The following is a 24,243-nucleotide window of genomic DNA, read 5'->3' on the forward strand; positions in this document are numbered from 1 at the left end:
CTTTCTTCTTTCTTTCCTCTCTCTCTCTCTCTCTCTTTGTCTTTCTTGAGACAGCGTCTCGCTCTGTCATCCAGGCTGGAGTGCAGCCGCGCAATCGCAGCTCACCACAGCCTTTAATTCCTGGGGTCAAGCCATCCTCCCAGATACTCAGCCTGCTGAGTAGCTGCGACTACAGGCATGCAGCACCATGCCTGGCTATTTTTTTCTTATTTCCTTCACAAGTCGCTAACCACAGCTGTGATAGATTGTTTGCAGAAAGGACCACAATTCCTCTCCTCCTTGTATCCACACCCAGTTGTATTGGGACTTCGCTGCTCTTCCCCTTGCTGAATTGGGGCTGGCCTTGTGCCTTATTTCAACCAATAGAACATGTCAGAAGTGACAACGGGTCAGTTCTGCATCAGGGTTTCAAGAGACCTGTGTGTCTCCACTCTCTGGTAACCCTGCCACTGCCATGAGAACGAGCTTGGGCAAGCCTGCTGCAAGATGAGAGGCCACAAGGCCACGGGAGCAGGAACAAGCCACCCTAGTGGCAGCCGTCTCAGGTCAGCCTGTGGCCGACTCCGCAGCTGACCCACGATGGACAGGCGAGCCCAGCAGCATCCTGAGGAGCCACCCAGCTGAGCTCAGCTCAAATTGCCAACCTGTAGAACTGTGGGGTAGATGCACGGCTGTGAGTTTCAGCCACTAATTGTGGGATTTTTTTCTATACAGTAAATGCCAACTTATTTAATATCAAACTCAGAAATAAACTTTCTGCTGCTTTTTCCCCATGTTTCTAGTTACTTGGCTATTGTACCATGTCTCTCTCAGAAGTTTGAACAAAGAAATTAATAACAGGCCAGGTGTGATGTCTCGTGCCTGTAATCCTAGCACTTCGGGAGGCTGAGGCGGGAGGATCACTTGAGGCCAGGAATTTGAGACCAGCCTGGGCAACATAGCAAGACTCTGTCTCTACAAAAAATGAAAAAATTAGCCAGGCATGGTGGTGCATGCCTGAGGTCCCAGCTACTCAGGAGGCTGTGTTGGGAGGACTGTTTGAGCCCAGGAGTTTGAGGCTGCAGTGAGCTATGATCGCACCATGCACTCCAGCCTGGGTGAAAAAGAGAGACTCTGTCTCCAATAATAATAATAATAACAGAAAAACCCAAACTAGTCAGTTTAGTTAGCATATCTGGTAAAATGAATAGAAAGGGGGAAATTAAAATTGGTGGTGGAACTGTGGATGTGCATTTTGAAAAATCACATGAAAATGTCCAATATTCTGCATTGCTGTAGACGGCTAAGACCTGGCAGGATTGGAATCCCAGTGCTGCCTGCCCAGATTGTTCTCTAAGCCTTCTTTTGGCAAATAAATCTGCCATCATTTGCCCAACTTAAAAAGAAAGTGGATTATTAGGATGTCACTGTGATAATCTTATCTCATTACAGGTTAAAAAAAAAAAAAAAGTGGAAGCCAGTCTCATGCCTTTTGATTATCCTTGTCTGAGTTCCACTTGGGCAAATTCAAAGAAATGAAAACCGTGAAAACCAGGCCCCAGGTGAATGCCTACTGTAGTGGGAAAAAAATTCCCTCCTGTGGCATGCTGGAAAACCTCTTCACTCCCAGGTTCCTCTCTTGGGGGAATTGAATTTTATTCTACAAACAAGTGATTATTCCTAGTGTTGTCACATGGCTCCTTTGCAATATACTGTGAATTTTTATTGCATGTTTTATTTATAAGTGAAAAAATCCTTAGAACGCCAACAAATACAATAAATTTACTTAACAATAACTTATAAATAAATAAAACATTTACTTAACAATAAATGATTGAGCCACTGACAAAGTTGCCTTGCTCCACAAGCACTGTAGCAAACTCAGCTCCATCCCCAGAATTCATCTGCTTTCCTGTCTCCAGATCCCCATGCCAGGGTGGTGGTGTTTCCTTTACTGTGATCACTTCTCCTAAGTTTCCTGGTGGGAAGCTCATTCTGTCTGCTTTCCCTTGCGGGCACCAGGCATGCCTCTGTCCTCCACCCTGGCCTTCCACTCTCTTCACCCTGGGGCACATTGCTCCCCATGAGGCAGGGTGGGAGGCTTGTAGCCCTCTGTCACACAGCCCCTGGAAGCCATCACAGGTTGTGGGGACCCCTCCTCCAATACCTAAGCTGGACTGGGAAGATTCGGCTTCTGAGTCACTCCCTCCACCTCCGCCTCCTCCTGCTGGGGCTTGCTCGCAGCTTTGGCTGCCAGAATCTTCTTCGGACCTCTCTGTTGCAATGGTTCGCTGAATGTTTTGATACCTTTGCATTAGAAAATGGAAAGACAGGAGTTAACTTTGGTTTGCTCCTTGGGGGCCAAAACTCTGAATCAGATAATTGGAGAAATCTGTAAAGAATTGTCTTGAATGTCAGGAAAGAAATGCTTAAAATTCCCACAAGATAGCCAGAACAATTAGCAAGACAAGTATCTCTAAGACGATTCAAGTTCTTTTTGTTTTGCAAGCTATGATGAGTTTCAAGTATGGTGACTTTTAAAAAATCAACACAAATAATAACTAATCATGCAAAACAGCCTGTGCCCTGCATTGAACAAAATCAGGCTAAGTCTAAAATAAGAGTGTGGGAAGTAAATTAAAATGCTACAACTAAGATATCAAATTACCTCAACATTATTGTAATAAGTGTACAAACTGGGCTAGCAGTTCTACTCAGTTTTATTTGTCGAGTAATTGATATAATTGGGCAGAGGTCATGGAAATATTACATCTGATAGCATGCTGGCAAATAAATAAATGTTTTCTGCTTATTCAAAGGCTCATTTTGTTTTTCTTCCCAAGTTGGGGATTTAGTCATTTGGCCTGCCAGCTGGCCACCTTGCCAAATACTAAATATTTCCTAACCCTTCCAATGTGTGCAGGCTCTGTGCTGGACTTTCAGATGGAAGAGAGGATTAGAATATGACACTGCCCTTTAGACACACACAGTCGAGATGTAACAAAAGGGAAATGGGACGGAAGCCATAACTCCAGCCAGGTGAAAGGCTGTCACAGACAGGCAAGAGGTATGTGGGACACAGATGAGGAGACTCCCAAGGTTTGTAAATTGTGAAGCTGGAGTATGAATTTGTTGGGGAGCTTGTTGGGAAAGGGCATTTCGGAAGAGAAACAACATGTACAAAAGCAGGCCACCCTTGGGGAGCTCTGAGATGCCTGGCAGCGGCATCAGGATGTGTGGGCACCTGGCAGGGCCAAGAGACCAGTGGAGAGGGAAGAGGGAGCCCCAGAGGGTGCCCTGCAGTAGGATGGGTGTTATTCTCTAGGCCACAGGTTCCCCAACCTGAGCCACGCAGAATCACCCGCAGGACTTAAAACACAGACTGTCGGCCCCACTCCCTGAGTCTCCGATTCAGTAGGTTTGGTGTAGGGCCCAAGAATGTGCATTTCTTTTTTCTTTTTTCTTTTTTTTTTTTCAGAATGTGCATTTCTGATGAGTTCCCAGGTGATCCTGATGCTGCTGGCCCAGGGATCAGTCTTGAGAATGAACCATTGCTCTTGGTGATGGGTGGCTGCTAAAAAAAAACCAGGCAGGGCCAGATGTACACGGAGATGGATCATCCAGTGTCGGAGTGGAGAATGCACTGGAGGAGAGGAGCCGGGAGCTGTGGAGAGCAGCTGGGGGTTCCTGCAACAGCCTAGGCTGGAGACTTTCCTGGAGACTTTTTGTCTCCAGGAAAGCAATGAAGGGGTGGAGGGAGGGGGTGAAGAGGAGGAGGAGGATGAGAGACAAGGTAGCAGGGAATAGCCTGTCTCCAAGTGCAGTCCCAGGTGGGAAAGCACGGGGATGCTCGCTGCACAGATGAGGCTCCACTATGGCAGGATTTCTGCAGACCAGTGCCCCGCTCTTTCCTTGACCTTACAGAGGAAAGCTTTCTTACTGTAGTCTCCAGCCATTTGCAAGAGCATCATCTGAGTGATTGTTAAAGTTACAGAAATTGAAGCAAAATAAAAATCTGCATTTCTAACGAGTTCTTTAGGAAGTATTATTTATATCTAGGTTTGAGAACTATTGGTCTAAGGGCTTTCTTTCAGTTTTATTTTATCTGGAGAGACTCCCACTCACTTCTGACACCTTTCAGAAGCCACCTTTGCCTGTAGTGGTTACTGCAAGGCATTTCCTGAGCCGGCCTCTTAGAACAAAATGTGGAAGGGGGCAATGAGCTGAGTGGTGGCGGAATTACAGAGAGAAACATTTGTTGTAATTCACCACCCCGTACATTTGTGGTGGGAGGTTAGAAGAGTGATGGATGGTGAAGGATGGCACTCTGTGATCTTCTGTCTGCTGGGGACTCAGGGAACGTAGCCATGGCAGGAAAGCAGGGGGTGCCAGCAAGAAGCTGCCCAAGTGTGTGACCTTGACCAAGGCAGGGAACGGGGCCTGCCAAAGACTAAGGCAGCTGCTACTGGGAGGATTCCCTAAATGCTTTATGGCAGACTGCATTTCTCAAAATGGTTCAACGATATTTTTAGACCCACATGCTCTTCCAGAACTGTATCTCTCCTTTTAAAAGGTAGAATCCATGTCCCCTTCAACTACCTTGACTAATAGAGTTTGTAACAGTTCGTGATGGAATTTAGCAGCCATCCTCTGAGGCGGCCCAGGCCTCATGGAAAGTCTCTGTGCAGGTGTCCTGGCTGAGAGGCCCAGCCCACAGCCAGCATCAACCTCCTAATATGTGAGTCTCCAGCCCCGGCCACCCTCTGACTGCAACCAGGAGATATTCTGGGAGAGAACTGCCTAGCTGTGCTCAGTTAAACCAGAACCATGAGAAATAATGGTAAGAAGAAATGTTTGTGGTTGTTTTATGCCACTACGTTTGGTGTAGTTTTACTCAGCAGCAGATGCCTGGAATAGGGCTTAGACAAATGCAAGTTGTAGCCTCTCCTTTCCTTCCCAATGTGCAGTAAACACAGCAGAGCATTATGAGTAAATATGATCTTATTTGATGAGGATAATGTCAGCAGTGTCACAATCTACTTCACATGTCCTCAGCTGGACCTTGGTTATTGCAGGCCTTACTGAGTCAACAGCCTCAAATCCTGCATTTGAACCTATGTCTGACCTCTGCCGAAGCACAGAGGCAGTTTGGGGAAGCAGGTCATGCAGTGGCTTGAGGAGGGTCTCTCAGTCTTTCAGGGCAGGACTCCTGAGCTTTAAACAGGAGAGGGAGGCAGCTCTCTTCTATTTCATTAGGAATTATCCATCAATATCCTCCTCCATTTTTTTGTAGCAAAAGGTTAAATATTTATAATAGATAGAGGGCTAATAAAAATTAGCTAGAAAGTCAGCTGAAATACATAATTTGTAAATGGACACACACACACACGCACACACGCACACACACGCACGCGCACACACACACGTACAAAGCCAAACAAGAAGGAAAAAAAGCCCTCCAAAACCAAGCCAAACCAATCAGCCAACTACACAACCTCCCCCCTTTAAAAAAGCCCAAGAACAGACAATTCACATGGGAGAAACTGCTCCTTATTAAAGAAAAGCTTATGGAAAACAAGTTGACCCTTGCTCCAACAAGTGAAATGTAAGTGGCATCAAAATACGAGGAGCACCTCTTATATCAACAAAAACAAATCAAAAGATAAGATGGAAGTGAAGCTGTAGCTGTTGGTAGAGTAAACCCCTAGAACCGCAATGTCTAATGTAGAAAGCTGTCAGGCATGATACCAAATGCCAAATCCACATTTATCTCCCTTGGCCTAATCTTTTGGGAATAGAACCCTAAGGAAACCCTCCACTATAAGGCAATCTTAATATTTAGCAGGCCCTTGTGACAAAAAACAGTGACAAAAGCAATAAGCAAAACATTCAACAATATGAAATTAGGTTAACTAAACTTCAGCCATTCAGTGGAATACTATACAAGCAATTACACGTTAACCTGAAGACTATGCGGCAATATTAAATGCTTACAGTGTAGTAAGTGAAAAAAGAATATGAAACTAACTACATATCACCATCATAACCATGTAAGAATTGTGCATGCATATGGAAATTGAAGATGGATACATGTTTTTAAAAAGCTGAATTGGCTGGGCCCAGTGGCTCATGTCTGTAATTCCAGCACTTTGGGAGGCCAAGACGTGGGGATGACCTGAGGCCAGGGGTTCGAGACAAGCCTGGCCAACATGGTGAGACCTTCTCTCTACTAAAAATGCAAAAATTAGCTGAGTGCAGTGGTGCATGCCTGTAGTCCCAGCTACTCGGGAGGCTGAGGCAGGAGAATCGCTTGAACCCGGGAGGCGGAGGTTGCAGTGAGCTGAGATCATGCCACTGCACTCCAGCCTGGGCGACAGAGTGAGACTCCATCTCAAAAAAAAAAAAAACTAAATCATCCTTGGGGTAGAGTGTAGATCACTTTTTTCTATTTAAAACTTCTATTTCCCTTAAATTATCATAATTTTATACAAATAATTAAAAAATAAAACTTCAGTTGATTATTTAAAATAAGAATACATATTTATATTTTCTGCTTTTCAGTAAATATTTGTGAAAGTAGAATTAATTAATTCTGGATATTCTGAAAGCATGGGAATTAACTCAGAAAACGATCTTGTACTGAGTAGTATTAAACTTCTGGTACCACACTAGGTGCTGGGAGCAGAAAAGGGTAGAAAGAAGAGTAAGGCAAAAAGGTAAGAACAGGCACAGAGGCAGGCACATTCCAGAAGCTATAGGGGAGGAAGTCACTGGCTCTGTGTGAGGGATTCTGGGACGGCTTCCTGGGGCACGTGACATTGAGTCAGGTCTGTAGGACGAGATGTGTTTCAGGTGGGAGGCAGGTGGGAGGCATTTTCCTGCAGTGGGAGCATGTGGCCAAGCCATAAAGGCCTGGAAGAGTGTGCCGCATCTGGGGAATGGCTGAGTTGGAACATGGTCACTGCGACCTACCACACAAGCTTACACATTGATTGCTATTGTGTACTCTGTACTTCCTAGTTTTATGTCTCCTTGCACAAACACATCTGATTTTCACAATCATCTGGTTCGGCTCAAGGGAATCTCCTTGCAACACTGAATAATACTTCCACATGGCTGTGAGCCAGTAATCATTGTAAATTTCTCTGGATAACTGTGGGTTATCAAAAAAACGACCTTCTGTGTGGTCGCATGTGAGATGGATAGAAGACTGGAAATGTACTTTCTTGGGCTGCCTGTTATCATGCCAAATACAAAAAATTTTAAATGCTTCAAAGCAATAGGTTAAGATAAGTATGGAAAAGTCTGGATACTTATCTGAAGGTTATCTGATCTTCCCTAGGTATGCTTTTTCACAAGAAATAAGTACCTTCTCAAAGTGCTAAATTCCTTTTCTTTTTATCTGTCCAGATGGATGTAGCAAATGCAACTTCCTATTCAGCAAGGTCCAGCTGCCTCTCCCAGCATGTTCATCTCCACTGGAGGGCACAGGAATTTGTATATCAAAGGCTATAAAACTTATTTGGAGACCTGATTCAGGATGGATTTGGCCTAATTTTTATATTATGCAAGCAGATCACCCCGATAAACTTTCATGGGTTTATGCCATAGGTCAAGGTGCTTCCTTCTGCTTCAGATTCATTGTCTTGCTTTGGTTAGTGTTCAAAACAGTACCTCTTATGAATACAGCCTGACGATACCTTCCCCTGTTTCTCTGCTAAACAATTGGAGCTTATCATTTTTGGCAAGACAGACCTAGGGGCTAACTTCTGCCTATGGAATCAACAGGGTCTCTATGTAAGATGAGCTTACTGTGTCTTCTACATTTTTAGTTACACGAATCTTGTTGCAATCACCATGAAAGGACTCTCCCATGGATTTTTGGTCCATTCATGTCTAGTAAAACTGGGTTATCAGGACTTCCTCTCTGTAACACGCTTTGTTGGGGTGAGAATGATTGTAAAGTGTGCTGCCAATGCAAGTCTTTTATGGTTTTTGTTAATGACTTAAACACTCAGCTGCTGATGGGGAAAAGTGGAAAGCAAATGTCTTCCAAACGCTCAGGCAATGAAAAAATGTTCTGGTGATTTTCACCTAAAGCATGCTCCTCTATGTACAACAGTAAACAGAAGTTCATTTTTATTTTTTTGTTTCCATGTTTTTTGTTTGTTTTTTTTTTGAGATGGAGTCTTACTCTGTCTCCTAGGCTGAAGTGCAGTAGTGTGATGTCAGCTCACTGCAACCTCTGCCTCCCGGGTTCAAGCGATTCTCCTGCCTCAGCCTCCTGAGTAGCTGAGATTACAGGACTCTGCCACCACGCTTGGCTAACTTTTTTGCATTCTTAGTAGAGACAGAGTTTTACCATGTTGGCCAGGCTGGTCTCGAACTCCTGACTTCAAATGATCCACCCGCCTCAGCCTCCCAAAGTGCTGGGATTACAGGCGTGAGCCACTGCACCCTGCCCCATGTGTTTTTAATAGGACTAAATGGTTTCTCCTCCTTTTCTTTCTGGCAGATAACAGTTAAGTCTCAAAGGCATTTGCTATCAGTAGGTGTGTTCCACAAACCCAGTTCTTCATTCTTTTTCATCTTTCTCAACTTTTCCTTCACCTTCATACTTTTCATACTTGACATGAAAGCAAGACAGCATATGGGTGCAATTTCAACTGAAGGAAGCCTCAGTTTGCATTCCTGGTAATTAAAAGTATCCTGAAGCTGCCACTCCAGTCTTAAAAAGCAAGATGTCAGAGACAATGCTTTATACTAGCTTACTGCATCATCTCTGACATGAATGGACCACTGTTTAAGCCTGATACTGTTTAAGGCTTTGTTTGCAGGTTAAAAACAAAATGACATCTTTACAATTTCAATAGAGAGGGCCTAGTTTTTCAACAAAATAATTCTCAAAAAATGCTTGTAAACATTTCTTTTTCTAAGATGCAGGCTTTTCAAGAATTATTATTGATGGGCATATATCAATTATGGAATCAGGGTAGGAATGCATACAGTGATTTATGAGACAGTTTATTCTCCAAGCAGCTTTTAGTTTTCTTATGGAACCTATCCTTGGAATGTGTTTAACTGAGGTCTGTATCCTTTTGAGAACTGTATGATGGGTGTGGACCAGTCTGCCAGAAAAATGTGTATCTATGTATAATTTGGGTACAGTGCCTGGAAAGCTCAAGGAACACTGACATCCTTGGTGAACATCCCAGGAGAGGGGCATACACTGGCCCTTGGTTAAAAACTCCTGTTTTTGAGCCTAGGCTATTAAGAAGTTTAGACGATTTCCCATCCTTAAATGACACTCAAGCTTAACTTGTCTCTCGCCTCCAAATTCTAAATCTAGCTTTCCAAATACCTACTAGGAACAGGTTTCTTAAGATACTTAATTACTTTCCAGTCTCCTCATACAGTCTGAGCAGAAAAGTGTAAGGGGAGCGTCTCTAGTTGCCATTCTCCTTTCACTGTGGTTTAGGGGAGCTCATTGCATACTGATCACCAACCGCCTGTTGAGTTGCTCCATCTGCTGGATGGACCCCGATCTCCGCATGCCATCCGGGGTGGCTGCTGCCGTCGGACGCTGCCAGGTGGTTGTGCGGTTCACGTGGTCCACATAAAAGACCCGCCCGTGGCTGTCAATTCGAGCTTCCCAGTCTAGTGTTTAATAAAAAGGCAAAAAGAAAAATCAAGGACAAACTACTGACCCATGTGAAACACATACAACTTCCAGGTCTTCTGCAGGTAGAACTCACCATTGGTTCATGGCTGCAGGCCAGACCCTGCCCACAGCACCTGCCACGACTTCTGGGGCACTGGCATGAACTCGGGAGCTCAGAAAACAATTTAATGAACTTAGACTCTCTGCTGGGCCATATTAAACAGTAATTGTGGTTCCTTGATCGACACCTATGTTAAAATTCTAATACTTTCTTTTTTTTTTCTTTTTGAGACAGAGTCTTGCTCTGTCACCCAGGCTGGAGTGCAGTGGTGCCATCTTGGCTCACTGCAACCTCCACCTCCTGGGTTCGAGCAATTCTCCTGACTCAGCCTTCCAAGTAGCTGGGATTACAGGTGCCTGCCACCAGGTCCGGCTAATTTTGGTATTTTTTAGTAGAGACAGGGTTTCACCATGTTGGCCATGGTTGGCCAGGCTGGTCTCAAACTCCTGACCTCAGGTGATCTTCCCACCTCAGCCTTCCAAAGTGCTGAGATTACAGGCACGAGTCATCACACCCGTGATGGTGTGATGGTGTGACAAATATAAAAATTCTAATAATTTATAAAGAGAAAATCTACTGTTCAATGAATTTATTTCTTTAGAAATGTCCATCACCACTGTCACTCTTGTTGGCTACTCAAACGACAGCTGTGGAAGATTGGGGTATCCTCCAGTGCGAGCTGACACTGTGATGCTGGAGAACGCTTTCTTTGCTAAGTCTAACAGAGGGCGATTAGGTTCAGTGGAGAGAAGAATGGCCCTCAGATTAAAGCCAGTTTTAACTACTGTTCTAAAATCTTGGATGTGCGAATTTAGATGACCTCTGTCTTATACTTAGCAAACTTAATAGATTGCCTTTCCTTTTGAGTGGGTGAATGGAAGGAAATGATTGTTAGGGTTTCAAAACAGCCTTTTGATAAGTTGTTAATTAACAGTGTATATTCGACACGCAGCTGTCAAATATCTCTGGCCACCAAACCAAACCAGTAACTAGGAAGTACCCTTTTGTTGATAAATAACCATCACAAACAGTAGAGGGAGCCCGAGATAAAGAAAAGTTCCCTTGCTTCCCAAATTAAAAACAGAAGAAAACAAACAAAAAAAGAAAACAAAAAGGTGGAAGCATGGATGATTCACTACATAATACAGGCAGGGGCTGAGCTGGGGTGAGGTGGGTGGAAAAGAGCTGGAAGCAATGTGTTCACATCTGAGCGAAACAGAGAAGATCAATGCCTGCTGTACAGAGATGGGCAAAGCTTTTAGAGTCCACATATCACATTGTGGAAACAGCAGCAGTGTGATAAAGTTATGCTGAAAATGCACAAGACTAAAGAAGAAGAAGGAAAAGCAAAAGTGACTGCAAAAGGAGGAAAACCATCCAGCCTTTTCAGTGAGAAAAGCCATAGCTTTCAGGAGTAGGTCAGATACTAACAGTTTCATTGAAAACTTATCATTCAGGTAATGACATAGCAACTCTCATTTTTTTAAGGGAAAAAATATATTTGGCATATTTATGGTTTTATATGTACATAGTATATCTGTTTGTGGCATGATGGCTTATGCCTGACCTGATGGATTGTCAAATAATGCCCAGTAAAAACCAAAGTATCCCCAAACACCAAACTTAATTTATGAGAGAAATTGAAGGAAAAATGTAGGCAGATTGTATAAATATGTCCTAGGAGATTTTGATTAAAATAGATCTAATGATTATCTAATGATAATCCAGCTGTCAAGTGTTAGGTGTAAATGGTAATTAGCTCATGGATGAAATTGTATATCCATATGATTACTAGGTAATTAATCTTGATCTAGAAACTTAAAAATTTTAATGGATCCCAAACCAATATTAGTAAAAGCAATAGGACAACTGTTTTTCTTGAATCCAACATGACTGTCATCCAACAAAAAATGAGCATTAGTCTTTGAAGAGCATTGTGGAATTTAATTTGACTGAACAAACTGTGTAGCACTCACTCTGAACTAGAGACTGTGCCAGGTCCTGAGGACACAGAGCTGAGTGACACATGACCCTGCCCTCCAGGAACCTACAGTAAAGAAAGGGGTCCTTCGCAGACAAAGGTTGGCTTTTATAAATTAAGGGAAAAAGCTAGAAAATGAAGCTGCAATAATGATAATTTATCACGACATGTTTCAATTCCTCATGGAAAAGTGTAGTAAGCCAAACAGCTGGGCTCTTTTGTCAATACATTAAATATCTGGAATGTATTGTGCCAACTATATACTCATACATATTCAGAAAATAATAGCTAAGTGTAATCAGAAATTATGAACATGTTTTCTGGGTTGCTTTGTAAAGAATTTACTTTCACATATTTTATAACCAAAGGAAATAAATTCGAAATGGAACTTCAGGCATCAGCATGACTTGAAGGGCTCAGCACTGTGATGCCATGGGTTTGTCTAAAGAGCCACCTGAAAACAGTACCTTCACGATTCTGGGGCAAGTTATAGCAGTGCAGGTCAGGTCAATTCATTTGTGACCAAAGGATCTATTGCACACTAAATTATATGTTCTCCACAAAGTCCAAGAACAATATAGAACCTGATAATGTATCATATTTAGTTATTATATTAACAAAAACCTATATAACTGTGTATTTTGAACAATTTTAACAAATGCAATATTATTGCATAGTCTAGACCTTTCTCTTGAACTTCAGAGTCACACATTCAATTTCCTTCTTGACATTACTACCTGGATGACATCTCAAACATAAGATGATCGAAACCAAGTGTCGGATCCTTCCCATCAAAACCTGCTCTGCCTGCAGCCTTTCCTACCCAACTCAGTTGACGACAACTCCATCTTTGTAGGTTGAAACTCTTAGGTCATTTTTGATACCTATCTTTCTCTCACATCCATATCCAATCTGTCATCAAATCTGCCTTTAAAATATATGTCCAGAATCAGACCACTCCTCACCACCTCCACTGCTCCCACCCTGGCCCAAGCTACTATTGTTTGTCACCTGGGTTCCTGCATAAAGACATAATCTTATGTTGAATCTCATGCTTCTATCCTTCCTCTTCTCAATTTATTCCCTACACAGCAACTTGGGCAAACTTTTCAAAACCTGAGGCAGACAATGTCACTTCTCTGCTGAAAACTCTACAATGTCCTCCTTTCGTTCAGAGTAAAAGCCCTTAAGTGATTTACAAAGCCCTTAAATGGTTTACAAGGCCCTGCGTGATCTGGGCCTTGCTAGTTCGCTAACCACATCACCTGCTGCCTTCTCCCTTCCTCAGTTTGCTCCAGATGAACTGGTCTCCTGTTCCTTAAACCCAGCAGGGTGTTTCCAACTGGCAGTGGCCATTCCCTGTGCCTGCAAAGCTCTTCCTGCCCAACACTTGCAGGGATAACTCTCTTAACCCTCAGGTGTTGTCTTCTCAATGAAGCCTATTCTCACCACTTGTTTTAAAATTGCAAACCAGCCACCACCACACGAACTCAGAGATCCCTCACCCTGGTCTATTTTTGCTTTTCCATAGCATCTCCTATGCTAGGCCAGTCCCTGTTTAATTATTTTATTGTTTGCTAATCTGTCTTCCAGACTAGACTGTAAGCTCCATGAGGGCAGGAATCTTTGTTTGTTTTGCTTACTCACAATAGTACCTAGCACAGGGTAAACATTCAATAAATATTTGTTGAATGAATGAATATCAGCAATAAGGTAATTCTTGTACTATTTGAGATTATTTAACAATATTCAGTTGGTAGGATTCATTACCAATTTTTCTAAGGTCTTTCACTGTCATATGGATAGAAAATTGAAAGCTGTCTGGAGAAATTTGTTCTCATTATTGAAAGTGGCTTATATAAAGCAATTATTTTACAATGGATTTATGTACAATCATTTATAATAGTTGCATGTATAACTAGTCATCTGTAGTGCACAGATTCGAAGTAGATTCATGCATTGAAAGGTTATTTGTTGTGGGGAAAGCATCCCTTTCCTGGAGATAACATGTTATACATATTTTTCAAATAAATGTTACCTAGGAAGTATTTGTAGTGATGCTAAAATGTTACTATTCATTTATAGAATGTCCATAAATCAGTGTATAAAGAAAGAAAGAAATCAGGCATCAAAAGTTCAAGGACATGATGTTTGGCTTTGCCCTTGAAAAACAAATATTGTGTTTCTTTAAATTAGTCCACATATAAAAGATGTTCTTTGATTTCTCACCAATAAATTACAGTTGAATAGGGAGAGGAGTGGTGTTCCTGTAAAGTACAGCACATTACCAAGAACAGATGAACTAAGAAATAAGCACTTCTCCTTTTGAAAACTGTAACTGCTTCATGTAAGCACAGGCAAAAGAATGTAAAGAAACACTGGTTCCTTGCATTCTGGAAAGATTTCGTAGTTGTAAAATCTATCAAATCTTAAATATTATCTTTGCTTGAAAAATAAGCAAAACCAAAACAGAGACGTTCTAGAATTCATGAACATATGTGATGCCAAGTGAATATATAATGTCTGGGGTATCAATTTCTTCCTATAAATTTATTAAATGGAGTATTATGAAGTTAAAGCTAGAATGGTATCTAGAGACTATCTAGGTCAAATCTTTCATTGAGCAGATGAAGACATTTAAACTTTATTTTTTAAATTTTACAAATGAGAAAACTAAGTCCCTGAGAGATTAAATGAATTTCCCAAGTTCAGATGACTAGTTAGATAATTATTAATTACATACTACAGTTACCAGGAGAAACTGACATTGAATTCTATCTTAAAGATGATATTTTGCCTGGCAACCCCTAAGAACTGCAGAAGAAATCTGAAGCTATTCCCTATGGATGCAAGTTATAGTAAGGAAAGTACAAGTTCATGTGCCCAGATGGGTTGAAGTTGTTTTAACATATGGAGATGCTTGTGACGTAACAGATCCAATGGAGAACAATAGGATTATTCTATCTTGAACTGCAAATTTTAAATATAAAATGTAAAATTTGGGACTTAAAGGTCATGAACAGTTTGCAAAGACTAGTCAAGTCTAACAGAGAAATGTTCTCCATTTCAGAAGTTGAGAGGCACTGAAAACACTGTGTTATCTCTTCAAGATCACATGGTGAAACTACTAGTCAAAAAAACAAACTAAAAACCCCCAAAAAACCACCAGTTTTTAGAGCAGGTGTCATATTGGTCTTTGTTAACACTGTAAGGCACGGAGTTGGGAAAGACTTTAGATGTTTACACACAAATTCATACTGACCTGCTTAGACTTGATAGGAAGAGTTAAGACACAGATTTTAAAAACTAAAGCTTACTTGGTGGAAGAGGCTCATCGATTGTTGGGTAGTGATGATGTTCAGGCCTCAGGGAAGGAAGCTGGCTTACTGGCTGGGAATTATGGAGTATAGGACATTCACCTACGGACAAGATAGTCAATACATTCAGATTCATTCACTGCCGTGGCAACATCATCAAAAAAGCATGACTGTAAAACTAAGCACTATAAGAAACAACCCCAAAGAGTGGGAAATCCATTTGTGTGTGTGTGTCAGTTTGCTACATTCACAGTCATTCGTGAGGGGGGAAATATTTTTTTAAAAAAGAAGAAAATCAAAACACTTCATAACTAATGATCTGCGCCACACAGTCCAATATGTAGGATTTGAGTCTGATTCTGTAATGACCCGAATTTCCTGAATCAGAAAGTGGCACCAGAAAGGAACACAAGAGAAAATTAGCAGAGCCTGATTTTAGCCCAGTGGAGGAAATAGGCCTGTTTGAGGGAAATGCAGCGTTTTATAAGGTTCCACAAAAGTTCCTTGGGCTTGTGCAAAATGACACCTCCTCACTTGGATAGGTTTCATCACAGGGCTGCCGAAAGGCTGTTTTTCAGATTCTTGAGGGGAATGAACTCTTAGATGGTACCAAGACAGGTCAAGGAGCCGGCGAGCCAAGAAAGTAAATTCTTGTAGTAGAAAAGCTGGAGGCTGGGGGGTTGGGGAGGGGAGCCAAGGGGCTGAGGGATCTCAGGACTGTCCAGATTATTTTGAGGAGAAATCAGACAAGCCAGGGTGCTCCGGAAAGAGGAAAGGACAAGAGACAAAGGAAGTAGATAAAAAGCAGAAAGACGGTGACAGGAAAGCTCAAAACACAGAAATGGGAAAGAAGGAGGAAGAAAGACAGACATGGAGAAAGTTTAGAAATAAACATTATATCCACAGGATGCATGCCTCAGATTATTAAAAGGAAACCTACAACAGACATAGCTTATACTGTTCTCAGTTCGGACTTATAATGAACTGAACGATGTTCTGAAGTGGTGTCCTCAGGCATGTAGAGCAGCCATGCAGAAGGCAGGCCTGCAGCACCAGCTGCTTGGGTCACATAATCAGAGGCCAGTGCTCTTGATCTTTGCAGAGTGAGAAGGGCCCAGGACAAAGGATGGCCCTTTTTCAGATGGTTCCTCCTGCCTCACACCGTGCTGGTTTTCTTGCAAAAGCCTTTAAGGGCCAGAGGGCAAAGGTCAGGCCTTTTCCTTCTTCTGTCCTCTGCTGATGCAAATAGCAAGTGTTCCATTATCCCTTGGGTCAAAAAGGAGAGAGACTGAAAAATGGTGGTCAAATGGTTGTAGGATCTCAAATGCTGAATATTTCCTAGAATATCCACACATGGAAAGGATGGTTATTTCTTCTCACTCTAGTTCTATGGAACTGATCAAAAATAAAAATAAATTAATTAGGAAGAAAGGTGGGTTTAATTTTGTGATTTAATTCCTAGAGCTCACTGGCAAACAGAAGTAGAGATATATTCAGGAACAAAGGGTCCTTTTAAATGTTAAATATAGAACATTATTTGTTGAGCAAATTCTGCTATGTTACTCAAATCCTCTGGGTCCTTGGAGATGCTAATGGAAAACAAGCAAGGTTCCCCTCATGCCGGCACCCAGTTCATTGTGGACAGACTGCTGTTCCAAAGATGGGTTCTGTGTTTAAGTGGATACCACACTCATGTTTGTTTGTATACATGTTTAGTGTCAGAAGTTAAACAAAACCATGGTATAGTTGTTATGTCATCAGCTGCTGCATTTTTAACTTAGTTTCTTTAAAATCAACAATAGACTTACCTCTTGAAATTAATGCAACCAATCAGGTTAATTACTCCTCCAAGCTAGTGGAAATACAATATTGTTGACTGCCTGGGGTTAATGCAGCTGATCCCACCTGCTTGTGAACCCCAAGCAAATGCAATGATGTGACCGACATGTCTCAGCCGACTGAATGGATGGAGGCACTGACGAAGCAAGCAGTTCTATTCTGCACAAGGACAGGGCTCCACATCATCACCCTTGCCTCAAACACAAAGCAAGTGTTGAAACCCGCCAGAACCTCCCAGAAGGAGATCTATTCCTCAGCTAAAAGCAAGCAACGTCCTTTTAAATTCCCTTCTATTTATAAATAATATAACCTAATTGTAGAGAAAGATAGGTTGCCTTGCATATTATTTGAAGCAAAGTGATTTATACCTAATAATGTGAAAATTTCCCTTGAATTATAAAGTACAGGAAATGCAAATTCAAAGGATTGTTTTAGATGCTTTATACAACATGATATAAACAGTTACCCTCACTGCTTGTCTGCCTGGAAGAACCCTCACTTGGTGGGAAGCAGAGTGCTTTTGTAGTATCATCTCATTAAATTTTCCCAACAACACTTTGAGGGAGATTCTGTAATTATACCCATTTTGCACATGAGGAAACTGAGGCACAGAACAGCTAGGTAACTTGGTGAGGAAGTGGGAGGAGTGAATATAAATCCAGGAGGCCTGACTCCAGGGCCTGAGCTCAAAACAATGACATTATGTTACTCTTTTCATTTATCTGCAGAAGGTCTTTCAAGAACTATTTTAAATTAAACTTTTAAAAAGGAGGTATTTATAGAGGGAAATAAAGCAAAAAGTATGAAAAGAATACTAGCCTGTATAGTTGTCAGTTCAGACTTAGAACAGTGTTCCTCTATAAATTGTTGCAGCCTCATCTACGTGGGCACGTGGACAACAAATCCACCTGGGTTAATCTAATGCAGTTTTTTTTTCTCTCTCTCTCTTTTTTTGAGACAGAGTTCTGCTCTTGTTGCCCAGTCGGGAGTGCAATGGCACGATCTCAGCTCACTGCAACCTCTGCCTCCTGGGTTCAAGTGATTCTCCTGCCTCAGCCTCCCAAGTAGCTGAGATTACAGGTGCCCGCCACCGTGCCCAGCTAATATTTTGTATTTTTTTTTTTTTAGTAGAGACAGGGTTTCACCCTGTTGGCCAGGCTGGTCTTGAACTCCTGACCTCAGGCAATCCACCCACCTCGGCCTCCCAAAGTGCTGGGATTACAGGCGTGAGCCCACACACCCAGCCGTCTAAAGCAGTTTCTACAGTAAAGGAATTTGCAATCTTAGAAGTCAAGGCAAAGGAGCAATAGGGATGTTTATGGAAGCAGACGTCACCCACACAATCACGTATCAGGCAGGTCATGTTAAAGCCCTGCTTTCTTGAAGCATCTGCTGTTGTGAAGCCTGGTGGCAAGTGAAGGACAGTCCCACAGTGCAGACACGGTTAGCCTGGGGACTCACTGCTGAGGTGGGGAAGGCTGGCTGGGAAGAAGTCACATGCCAGTGTGTGCATGGCCTTCAGCAGATCAAGAGACCCCTCGGGAATCTTTGTATTTCCCCTTGTGATCGCCATAGTGAAGCATGTAGGTGCTTCTTAACCTTTTCTGAGTTTACACTCTGCAGAGTTCAGGAACCTAGATATTTCTTTAGAAACTGCCAGTGCCAATTCAGAGATGTCCACTGTGACCCTGAAACACTCCCTAATCTTCCACCTGCTAGACTGTTGGCCTCTAAAGGGCAAGGATGTGACTTTTTTGTTTGTAAAACATGATCTTATATAAATTTACACTGAGCCAAGTTTCAATTGACCATGTGTAGATTATCTCTCAACATGGCGGCCAAAAAACTGTGCACTAAAACAGGGTTGTATGGCTCTGAGCTAACAAAAGTGTCAGTACACTTTTTAATACTAAAAAAAAAAAAAAAAGCTTTTTAGTGAGAACAGTTATTTAGCTTTTTACCTCTTGACCCACAAAGCCTAAAGTATTTACTATCTGGCTCTTCACAGGAAAAATCTGCAGACCTCTGTAACCCAACATCCCTGCCAGCTCCTATGTGTGCCTTTTATGTGGGAATCCCCCAGTCTCCTTTTGTTGTATTATTTTAATTATGCTGTAATTATCGGGTAATGTCCATACATCACCTGATGCCACTCCATCTTCCTGCGCCCAGCGCATTACATCTGGCCTAGAATAAAGGAAGTCCTCGAAACATCCTTGTGAAAGAAAGGCATTTCCCATTCCCTTCTCCTCACAGGAGGGATTTTCCATCCCTCTCCTTGTGGGTGCCTTTCCATGCTGTCTGTTTTACCTTTCTGCCTGTGTTTCTTTTTCTCTACCAATTTCCTTGCGTTTCTCATTATCGCATGTGCCACTTTCTCTCACTCTTTTTCTGAAATGTAGAAGCCGGCATTATTGAATACTTAAAATTATTTTTTTTAATGCTCACTTTAGCTCCTGTTAAAAAAAAATTTGTAGGCACCAGGGGTTTGTTTAGGTGCTAAGAATTCAAACATAAAGAAACACAACTCTGGCCCTTGATGAGCTTACAATCTAGAGAAAATATCCCCGCCTTTTGTTGGAGGCTAATTTCAACAGCAGAACAGCAAAATAGCAGAGGCTATGTTTTTCTCTTTTAAAACAACTGAATTATTTCATATTATTATGTGACTTTTCAATTTTTTTTTCCCAGTCATACCACTGTCACTTGACTGGAAGACAGTTTCCACTCCTGGATAAGGAAATGCAAATTAATTTCACATATAATTCCACAGGCATGACTAAGAAAGAACATCTTTGGTTAAAACACAGAATACGTTTTAAAACTAATGGTGGCAGCTTTTGGATTTGATTCTTATTGGAAACAAAGTCATTTATACACAATCATGTTATTTTTCCCTTCCACTAGCCAAAATAGCCAACAACAACAACAACAACAACAACAACAAAACAAAACCAACAGTAATAACAAGAATTGAGTGGACATAAATAATGACAAATATATGTAGGCTAGACATATCTATATGTACGTACATGGGCTAGTTGAATTCTAAAACAGAGGTAAAATCTGTTCTTCAACTAATATTAACATCTATTGCTAATCTTCCATGTGCTTTGAAAGTCAGCAGATATTTACACATTATCCATTTAATGTAGATAGATTATTTCCCATGTATATCATTTGATACTAGTCTTGGGGCTCTGGCTGCTGTCAAGACTAGGATAACATGTACACTAACCAGTTCTGGTGATTAGTTAAAACAAACATAGAAGCACACATACAAGTGCACGCTCACATCCAACCAGTCGTAATTCCTGGTGTGTATCTGAGACATTGTGGGGTGTCAGCTACTCACAGTCATCTATGCTCATACACAGATACACATGCACACATGTATATACAAGACAGGCATACATTGCCCCAGCAACCCCGTTTGACACCGATCCCCCGCCCCTCTTGTTTTTAAACTGTTGGTGACACCTTTGTCCCCCTGATGGTCCTATTCTCACTCTGATCAGGTTTGAGGTCTAACCTTCTCTCCGATTGCTTGGACCTGCCACGGGGGATTCCAGACCTTCCGGGCTTCTTTCCACGTGCCCGCTAGGGGCGGCCAGCTCGTCTTGCCACGGCCCAGCGCCGTTCGTGGACTCCGGGTCCAGCTCAGGGCTCTGCATGGAGTCGGGTACCGACTCGAACGCGCTGTTCTCCTCCTCCTCGTCGTCTTGCGAGGAGAAGACCGTGCTCTCGGAGATCTTGGCGCTGTCCACGGAGGAGAAGCGCGTGTGGCTGGCGAACCTGTTGCCGTTGTAGCAGGAGGGGCTGTAGCACGAGGCGCTGTAGCACGAGCTGCTGTAGCAGGACGTGCTGTAGCACGAGGAGCTGTAGCACGAGGGGCTGCAGCAGGACGCGTCACAGCCCTCGCAACTGTGGTCCCCGCCTTGCCTGGGGCTGGAGTCGCTCTCGCTCCCGGTGCTGGGGTGCGTGTCGCCATCCTGGGCCGCGCCATTGGCCAGGCTGGGGAAGTGGCCAGGGTGCGCCGTGCCTGGAGTAGCCCCCTCGGGCTCTTCTCTGTCCTCTTCCAGGGCAGACGGGTCAGCGGCCACCGTGTCCACCTCGCTGAGCCCATCCTTCTCCGAGGAGTCCTTGAGGGTGGACTCCTCCTCCGCGCCGTCCTCCTCCTCTGCCGCGCTGCCGCCCTGGGCGGAGGGCATGCTGTGCAGCAGGGTGTGGATGCGGATGTAGTGTGTCCGCGGGGTCTCGGGGTCCCCGCAGGCTGACGCGATCACCGTCTCCAGCTCGGACACAGGCAAGGAGCAGGGCCTGCTTTTTCTCTTCACCGAGGCCCGCAGCTGCAGCCTGCCCTCTCCCTGCTCCAGGGTAGACACATCTCCCTCCTCCTCCTGCTCCTTCTCCTCTTCTTCCCTTCCAGCCCGGCTCTGGGTCGTTGCTTCCTCCTCCAAGGGCTCCTCCTTGGTGCTGGCTGGGGCTTCACCGTCTTCCAGCAGCAGTGCTGACGCCTCCTCACCCAGGTCCAGCTGCTCGGCCAGCTCTTCTGCACTGGGGGCAGGCTGGATGTCCTTTTGCACCTGGGCCAGGAGCTCCCCAGCCCCTTCAGGTCCCACAGAGACCATGCCCTGGTCTCCTGCCTCCATGATGACTGCTGCTTCCTCAGCTGGTCTGGAAAGCTCCATGCTTTGGTTCCCTGGACCATCGGGGACACTGCCCTCACCCAGCTGCTCTGGCTTCCAGCTCTCAGAGGACTCTGGTGCCTCAGACCGAGGTTCCCCACTGCCGCTTTCCATCAGGTTGTTCATGGGGCTGTCCTGAATTTGGGCTGACTCAGGCTCGGTACTCAGGGAAATCTCCTCATCATCTGCTGGTAAGAAGAAAAATATGTCATTTCTCCCAGAAAAGAGCATTGTGGTGTTAGGATACCCCGTGGGACATGTGAGCCATCACTAAGGGATTTCTACATTAGGATATTGAATGTAGGTTGATGAGGGTTTCTCACTGGCCAGAGCTCTAGTGAAAAATTCTGTAAGAATGAGTTCTTGCTATGTTAACAACAACTTGCAGTCATGGATATATTTCCGAAATACGTTTCAAAAAGGGAATTCATCTTTTGGTTAAAATGCCCAAAGCCTAGCACTAACCCAGTTCTGGGCACATAGTAGGTGCTCAACAGTGTTTGCCACATGGAATGACTTCCAGGGATGAGGGTAGTAGTGGTGTTATTTATAGCTCCTTGATGATTATATTTAGTTAATTGCATTTGCTCAGAATGTTTCCTATGCTTAGGTCCTGCAGGGTGGCATAAGGGGTAAGCAGGATTCTCAGGCAACCAGATTCTTCAAAGGCTGGATGAAGAATAGGAACAATCACAGTCATTCAATATCTCAGGCTGGAAGGTTCCCAACATTTAGAGTTTATTCCAATTTAAAAAAAACAAGATCTTCACCTCAAGCAGCCATTCACGAGGTAGCAGCCAGCCAGTGTTTAACTCTACCTTCCTGCAGCTGTTCTACTGGATTCCTGACAGATGTGAAATTCCCCATTTCAAATGCATTAGTGCAAGTCACTAAAGAAAATCAGTCCCTCTGGTGAGCTGTAAAGCTGTCCCTATGGCTACACCAAAGGAAGAGTCAGTTGTATTCTCAGAATATAGAAATAGACTGAATTTGAAAAGACAAAATAGTCAAGGTGTTTTCTTACAATCTAAGTTGTATATTGGCATAGGAAAGTACACCTGGAGTTTAATGAGTGGGTAGTGATAAACTCCAAGCTCTAAGTTCTCAAGAGCTTCATTAGACTTAACAGCAACTTGTAAATGGTCCAGGAGGTCCTAACAGTTCTCAGTGTGATTATATTGAGATGTATGGGGGCTGCAGAAGAAGAGCAAAAATAGAATTATGAGGCATCTTATCATTCGTATTTTGAAATCTGTTTTAGCATTAAATGGAACACTGGATGATTCTGGAGTTTTCTGTCCTATTTATACTTTTCTTGTTTTTCTGTGATATTATAAAAATTCATTGTACAATTATAGTTCTTCAACATGACATTCTTCAGCAACTGGCTAGTCTATATCTAGTTACTAGGTAGAAAGATGTTTCACGTTCATTCATTCATTCATTCATTCATGTATGTGATGATTAAACACCTATGTGGGTGCTGGGGGTAGGATGATAAATAAGACAGAGCTCCCTATCCATGTCGGCCTCATTGTTAACCTTCAGTCCACTGTCTACTCTCTACCTTTGGGTCACTAGAATGAAGAGGAGCTTCTCTATCAGGGGGACAGCAACCTGGCTTCCAGAATAGATCACTGGCTTCTGGACCTCAAATGGAGAAGATAACCACAAAACCTAGGATATGTCTGGAGAGAACCATGGTTATTGTATTTTAGAAAAAGGAACCACACTTATGACACTAGCCTAGGACAAGACATGAAGTTCATGCTGAAAATACCTGGGTGGATGGAGGAAGTGATCTCAAATCGGAATTGCAGCTGTCCACTCACATGATCTGTTGGAAGCCTGCGGCCAAGTGTGTAGCTGACCACCCTATCCCTAGAAGGAAATAAGCACCATCACAGTTCTGCTCAATACCTCTCTTCCTAATGACCATGCAGTGTGCTTTCTATACCAGTGGGTAAGGCAGGCAAGCCCAGGGAAGTCCTGATGTGCTCAATAGCAATACAAAACTGTAAGGAAGTCCTTATCAAATACAGATGCCCCTTGAACTACCATGTATTATGACCCAATAAACTCATCAAAAGTTGAAAATACTGGCAATTCAAAAATGCATTTAATACATTTAGCCTACCAAACATCATAGCTTAGCCTAGCCTACCTTAAAAGTGCTTGGAACACTTACATTAGCCTACAAGTATGCAAAATCATGTAACACAAAAACAAAACTATTTTATAATAAAGTATTGGATATCTCATGTAATTTATTGAATACAGTCTACTGTAGAGTACAGTATCACTTGTTTACCCTGTGATCACATGGCTGACTGGGAGCTATGGCTTGCCGCTGCTGCCAGCTTCACGAAAGTATCATGTTGTGTATCGCTAGCCAAGGAAAAGATCAAAATTCAAAATTCAAAATTCGATGTATGGTTTCTGCTGAATTCATTGTAAAGCAAAAAATGGTTAAGTTGAACAGACTGTCTGTATTCTAAAGCAGGGGTAGGGTAGGCAAACTACAGCCTGTGGGCTAAATGTGGCCCACCACCTGTTTTTGTGTGGTTGTGAGCTTTTTACATTTTAAATTGTTGGAAAAAGAAACAAAAGAAGAGTAACATTTTGTAGCATGTGAAAATTATATGAAATTCAAATTTCAGTGTCCATAAATAAAGTTTTATTGGAGCACGGCCATGCTTGTTAGCTTACGTATTATC

At 42.9% G+C, this 24,243-nt stretch overlaps 1 protein-coding gene across 9 annotated transcripts in view; it reads right to left on the reverse strand.

The window, feature by feature from the left end:
- The window catches only part of HECW1 (HECT, C2 and WW domain containing E3 ubiquitin protein ligase 1), a 445,382-nt gene that overhangs the window by 99,502 nt on the left and 321,637 nt on the right, over positions 1-24,243 (reverse strand). For 5 of the 9 annotated variants that reach the window (XM_008960744.4, XM_008960746.4, XM_008960747.5 and 2 more), the window contains 5 exons: positions 23,307-23,407; positions 20,371-21,714; positions 15,000-15,101; positions 9,486-9,636; positions 2,147-2,286 (listed from right to left, as the gene is read on the reverse strand). In XM_008960744.4, coding sequence (XP_008958992.1) covers positions 2,147-2,286; positions 9,486-9,636; positions 15,000-15,101; positions 20,371-21,714; positions 23,307-23,407 — 1,838 coding nt within the window. The remainder of the gene's footprint in view (positions 1-2,146; positions 2,287-9,485; positions 9,637-14,999; positions 15,102-20,370; positions 21,715-23,306; positions 23,408-24,243) is intronic. The other 4 variants (XM_057302857.2, XM_008960745.4, XM_034963991.3 and 1 more) reach the window with 3 other exon arrangements.

The sequence above is a fragment of the Pan paniscus genome, chromosome 6 (assembly GCF_029289425.2).
Source record: "Pan paniscus chromosome 6, NHGRI_mPanPan1-v2.0_pri, whole genome shotgun sequence".
Taxonomy (NCBI): domain Eukaryota; kingdom Metazoa; phylum Chordata; class Mammalia; order Primates; family Hominidae; genus Pan; species Pan paniscus.